The 6,098-nt window shown below is 43.4% G+C and overlaps 1 protein-coding gene across 1 annotated transcript in view; it reads left to right on the top strand.

Annotated features, from left to right (window-relative positions):
• ZW10 (zw10 kinetochore protein) overlaps positions 1–6,098 on the top strand; it is a 40,673-nt gene that overhangs the window by 13,002 nt on the left and 21,573 nt on the right. The window contains exons 6-9 of the mRNA XM_018569183.1: positions 2,718–2,867; positions 2,983–3,174; positions 4,614–4,771; positions 4,859–5,041. Of these exons, the coding sequence (XP_018424685.1) occupies positions 2,718–2,867; positions 2,983–3,174; positions 4,614–4,771; positions 4,859–5,041 (683 nt within the window). The remainder of the gene's footprint in view (positions 1–2,717; positions 2,868–2,982; positions 3,175–4,613; positions 4,772–4,858; positions 5,042–6,098) is intronic.

A 6,098-nucleotide genomic window follows, 5' to 3' on the forward strand; every position in this document is an offset into this window, starting at 1 on the left:
GAGGGTTACTAGTGCTGTTTCATAATTATACTAGGCATTTGATGAATGGCTGCTGTGCCGAGCGAATGACCCTCTGACTTTTCACAGCAGAGAGAATGCCGCTCAGCACAGGATCACTGTAAAGCACTATAGTAGCAGACACTTCCAAGTTCTGTTGTACAGGATCCCCATGGAGTATATGAAAATAAGAATATTAATAAATCTTTATAGCTGGAGTTCTGCTTTTAAAACATCAAAATCTAAGAACACAAATATATATACATATATTCAGGGGTGTGGAATTCGTATCGGACAAGTAGCAGGGCTGATTTATTTTTTTTGTAACTGAACGGCAAGATTGGGGGGCGTGGAGCGCTGCTTGTTAGCCCTGTGTGATAGCAATAAAGTTTAAGTGAAAAAAAGTAAAAATAAATAACTAATTAAAAATGTAACTAAAAACAAATGTAAAAAATAAAAAGGTGAAAAGTAAAAATAATAAAATAAATGAAAATTAAAATTTTTTACAAAGTAAATAAAAATGTAAAACATGAAAACCAGCCCTGCTGCTCCCATCATCTGCATGCGAATAAACGCGCAGTGTTTTCAACCACGATCATGTGCAACTGCACAGGCAGGGCGGTATTGCAGCGGCAAACCATGCAATCTGCCTGGCACGACTGGGGTGCCAACAGAAAATAATGGCACTGCCAGCGCGATCGTTGGTGTTCTGCGATCCGTGACTGCGCGGTCATCGTGCACGAATCTGAGCGGATGGCTGAGCGATCACGAAATCGCACACCACCGCCGATCGCGCTGGCAGTGCCATTATTTTCGAATGGCACTTCAGTCCCGCCAGGCAGATCGCGCGGTTTCCTGCCGCAATACCGCCCGGGCGGTCCCACGCAATCACGGTTGAAAACACTGCACGGTGCGTGTCGCGAAAAAAGGTACATGTACCTTTTTTCAGCGATTGCCACGCAGATGTAACCCCATACATGCGGACGCAACCGCTGTATGCAACCGCACATGATCGCGCGTCCCGGGATTGCCCAAGTCTGCACCAACCCTAAAGGGTAAATTCACTTTCCCAAGTAATTTGGTAAAATGGAATTACCCGCACAAATCTCCCTCCCGCTATACTTACCTTTTTGCAAACGGTCTTTCCCGTCCACCAGTACGGTGTACTATCTGTACCTGTTCTGTATATTCTGAATTTCGCTCGCAAATTGCAAGCACTCATTGGTCAACGCGGTCACCTGACGACGCTGACCAATGAGAAGCGCTTCTTAGCACTGCTAAATACGGTTTTGGTTAAAATAATTTTTTTGCATCAGGACAAGTAGATTGTCATGAGGGACAAGTAGATCGGGCCCCCACTTTAGTCCTTGGACAAGTAGTTTTTTTCTAAAATTTCCACACCCCTGTATATATATTGCAGCTTATTGGTGCATTCTTGCAGCTTTTTTCCCTTAATTTAATTTATTAGAAAAAGTAACCCTTTCATACAGTAAACCTGAATTGCGAAGCATATTTACACTGCCATTGCTGACCTCTCATTTTGAAAAGGCAGCCACCCTGTTTGTCATGTTGATCCATTGACTTCAGTTTTCTGAGTCGCCAACAGGATAAGTATGAAGGCAAGGAGCTCTGACTTCACATGGACTTTAGATCTGCGTGCTTGTTCTCGGTGACTGAACTGAATCCAGCCACAGCCAGATTATTAATATTTTCAGAAGGAGATCAGCATTGGCAGACTTCATGCCATTGTAAGGAATGATCCATATTTCTTCTACTGGATTATAAAATGAACAGCTCATACACATGTAGATTAGTGTTTTTAAAGAGAGAGCACTTTACAGCAAATGTAATATATTTTATGAGTAGAGATTTTAGGTTGAGCCAGATCTCTTGCAGAGTACAGTATATGCCTTTACAAAATGTCATCGCTGGTCATCAGGGCTTTATTTGACAAGGCCTGCTCTTTGGGAAATAGGGATGTTAGATTGTGTTACCTGTTATTTGCACCCTCTTCTGGCAAGTTCTAAGAAAGAGTATTTCTGTTGTATTACAAAGGCTCCGTGAGTCAAAACAAAATAGGGCTGCAACTCATGATTATTTTCATAATCGATTAGTTTGCCGGTTTATTTTTTCGATTAATCTGATAAAAAAAATTAAATACCATCCTTCATATAAAATACACAAATGGAGTGTTACAAACATAAAGTTTATTTCAGAATAAAACTGCAGGCACAGTTTTTTGCAATCGCACTGCACTGGAACACACGGCATTGCGATACTGTGCGTTCCAGTGCAGGTGATCACACTGTTGGCGGGAGGCGAGTTTGGGGTGCCATTGAAATGAATGGCACTGCAAGGCACCTCCCGCAGCAGAATTTGTCAGGCCAAAACCAATTCCGCAGCTGAATGTAAATACAGCAGGTAGGGGGCTGGTGCAATAGCCATCCTCCTATTGGCCATTTCAAATGGCAATAGCAGGCTGGCTATTGCACCCGCTCACTGCTTGCTGTTCCTGCCTTGCAGTGTGGAGGAGAGAGCTACGGGATCCAACCAACTAATCGATAATGAGAATAGTTGGCAACTATTCTCATTATCGATTAGTTGGTTGGTTGCAGCCCTAAAACAAAAAATATATCGTGCTCATCTGTAGCAGAAGGAAGCTATTACTATACTCTGCCTTTTTTTAATAACTGTTTTTTTTTTTTTTCCCCTTTTTAAAGATCATTCAAGCCTGGACTTAATCCTTAAGACAGAGCTGCACTTGTGTGCTTTGCCATCTACTGATGAGTCACTATCTGGACCAATATTAGGATCTGTTCTTCAGGCTCTGGCCATCCTAGGAGAACTAAACACCAAGCTTAAGTTCTTCAGTAAGACCAGTCTTATTTCTGTATGACATATCTTTTCATATGATTATCTGGTATATGACTCTTTTCTGCTGGACGTTGTTCTGTAAGTAACTGGTTTATTGCTTTTCTCCCACAGGCCGGTTACTGATGAATTACATCCTTAAGCCGTTGGTAAAGTATCCATCCCTTCACGTTTTGGTGGAGTCTCAGCCTCAGGGAGTAATACTGCGTTTTGAAAGCACTAAGACAGAGCTGGAACATCCATCTCCATCTCAGGTGTTCTTGAAGCTGAACCTGGTCCTGGAGTTACTATACAAGCACTTATTGGGTATGGCACTTTTTTGAGCAATATAAGTGGTCAGTCAGTTCTATTAAGGGGGGACTCCATGCAAGTTTGGCAAACCGTGATCAGTAGAGAGTTGTAAAACTGAAGACCCAAAGAATAAATAAATACAAGTCGCTACATGACGATCCTATTGCAGGCAATGTACTGGGATCTGCAACCTGTCTTAGGCCCCATTCACACTGAGCTATTTATCGCGCGGTAATGCCCACGATATCACGGCTATTTACCGCGCGATATCGCTCTCCAATGCATGGCAATGGGGCTCTGTCCGTCGCTGTCGCGGTCGCTACAGCAGGACCCTTTTTGGAGCGGTTTTTGCCGCGATCTTAGCTTGCTCAATGCAAGCATTTGCGCATCGCTCAGTGTGAATGGGGCCTTATGTAAATGGATTCTGAGGGGAAAATCATGCAGGAGTATGCCATAGGTCACCAACGTCAATTCCACTAAAATGTTGAGTGGAGGCTCATGAACACGGAGAGGTATGCAATAGGAATTACAACCTAACTCGCTCAATTTATGTTAAGACGCCACTTAATAATTGGTATTACCAGAGCATTTTTGACAGTGAAATTGCTCCATTATTGTATGCAACGTGCATTATACTAGCACTGGCGCCCAATGCCTTAGAACTAGGAATGCACCGATACTAGTATCGGTGCTGATACCAAGTATTTGGGTGACTACTTGTACTTGTCCAAATGCTCTGTAGCCCAGCCCTTTACTCGAAATTCCGCTATCAGGAAGCCGGGCAGCGAGTCATTTCACGCTGCTCGGCTTTCCGATTGGCCAGGAAGCCGGCTCCATGCTCCCATGTCACTTGGTGACGAGGGAGCATGACACGCTGCCTGGTTTCCTGATTGGGCAGGAAGACGGCCAATGAGGAAGCCGGACGGCAGGTTATTACACGCCCCTCCCGGCTTGTTTCATTGGCCAGAAAGCCGACTCCATGCTTCCTCATCACCTGGTGACTAGGAAGCATCGAGACGGCTTCCCTGCTAATCGGGATGCTAGGTGGTGAGTCTTTACACGCCGCCCGGCTTCCTGCTCATCCGGAAGCCAGGTGTCGAGCCATTACATGCCGGCTGGCTTCCTTAATGGGACTTTTGGTATCGGCGAGTACCAAAAAAAAAAAAATATTGGTACTCGATCCTGAAAAAACGGTATCGGCGCATCCCTAATTGGAACACACAGAGCCATTTAGATCAATCCCTTCACTGGAGCTTAGTCTATTACTCCTGGTCATCAAGTGCACATGTGCCAGAGATACATTTGGGGGTATGAAGACAAATCAACGATTGCTAACCACTCGAGGCCCTGTATTGGCTATTTCTTTTTGTTATTTTAGTCTATTCAGTAGTAGGTTACTACTTTCTAATGTTTACTCCTTGTAATACATCTTGCCTTTGCCTTATCTCCTCCAGATGCCCCTGTAGAAAGTAAAACCCAGGAGGGAAATAAACTGGTCCTAGCAGAGGTTCTTGGTGATCTGATCTGGGAGGAGATTTCTGAGGCCATCATTAAAGATTGTCTGGTATACTCCATTCCTACCAACAGCAGCAAACTTGAGCAGTATGTGCGGGTACGTGTGTTATAATGTGTTTTAATATCGCTTTGTCTACTTGTGTCAGATGAAGGCTGTACTTATTTTTTTTATTTTTTTATATAGGTCATAAAGGCTACGGAAGAATTTGAAAATTCTCTCAAAGGCATGAGATATTTGAAGGGTGATGCAACGGAGCTGCTGAAATATGCCCGAAATGTCAACGCTCACTTTGCCAGCAAGAAATGCCAAGATGTAATTGTGACAGCAAGAAACCTCATGACCTCTGAGATACACAACACAGTGAAGGTGAGACGTACACTCGTGTATATATAAATGCTCTGGTTCCAATAGATTTAGGCCTCATGCACACTGCCATACAATACGCTGCGTATATGTGTGTATTGTCCCATATGCAGCATATGCAAATAAATGGCTCCATACACATAGCTGCGTATGGAGCCGTATGTTTGCGCTGGGTAAAGATGGGCAAAAACAGAATGGACCCGAGATGTGTCTGGGCAGCGTATTTCTGCGTATTTTACGCTCACATGCGCGCGTACAATTCTGTAAAATATCTATTACGAATGATGCATTCTGGGATTGCATATAGTGCACGCATACGCGTATGTACGCAATATATACAATTTTGCTCTTGCGTTGTGTGTACACAAGACCTTAAAGTAAACCTGAGCTTAAAGGCTTGGCTGCGTAGTTAGATGGACTTCGGGCAAACTGCTGAGAGCTGTTTTACCTGCCAGTGGTTTCTTGTTCATTACAGCCCTTACAGATGGCAAAGCCAACTTGGTGACCTGTTTTTGATATTCTGCAGAACCTGCAAATGGACAGTGCAGGAGCAACAGCAGTCTGGGCAGCTAATGATCTCTCCTTCTGTCAGCAAATTCCTTATCAACACAACTATTCTCCTAAATGTATTCCTGGGTCTCAAATGTCATCAAATACTCTGGATAGCATTTGCGTATACTGCATAAGTGGTAATTGCACACGTTTAACAATCGAAAAGCTGTAAAGATTTTGCTGTGGTCCTGATTTGTGTCCTCCCACACTCCACTCAGTCTTCTCTAAATGCTATTCTAACCATTTACACCAACCAGTTTTTTGTTTTTTTTCCCCACCATATGTTTCATTGACAGGAGAATAAATCTCTCTACACTACAAGACTAACAATCATTCTGAGCTTTGCCGCTTTTTGTTACATAAAAATCCACACCTATCTGATATCCTTTTAATCAGAAGATTCTGTTGATTTTATATTTTTGGGATAAATATCTGGGGTTGCCCAAATTACGTAAAAGTTGTGTACAGAAAAATCCTGGGAAAATCCCCCCCCCCCCCCCCCGCACTC

Source organism: Nanorana parkeri, unplaced genomic scaffold (assembly GCF_000935625.1).
Source record: "Nanorana parkeri isolate BGI_ZX_2015 unplaced genomic scaffold, ASM93562v1 scaffold1297, whole genome shotgun sequence".
Lineage (NCBI taxonomy): Eukaryota > Metazoa > Chordata > Amphibia > Anura > Dicroglossidae > Nanorana > Nanorana parkeri.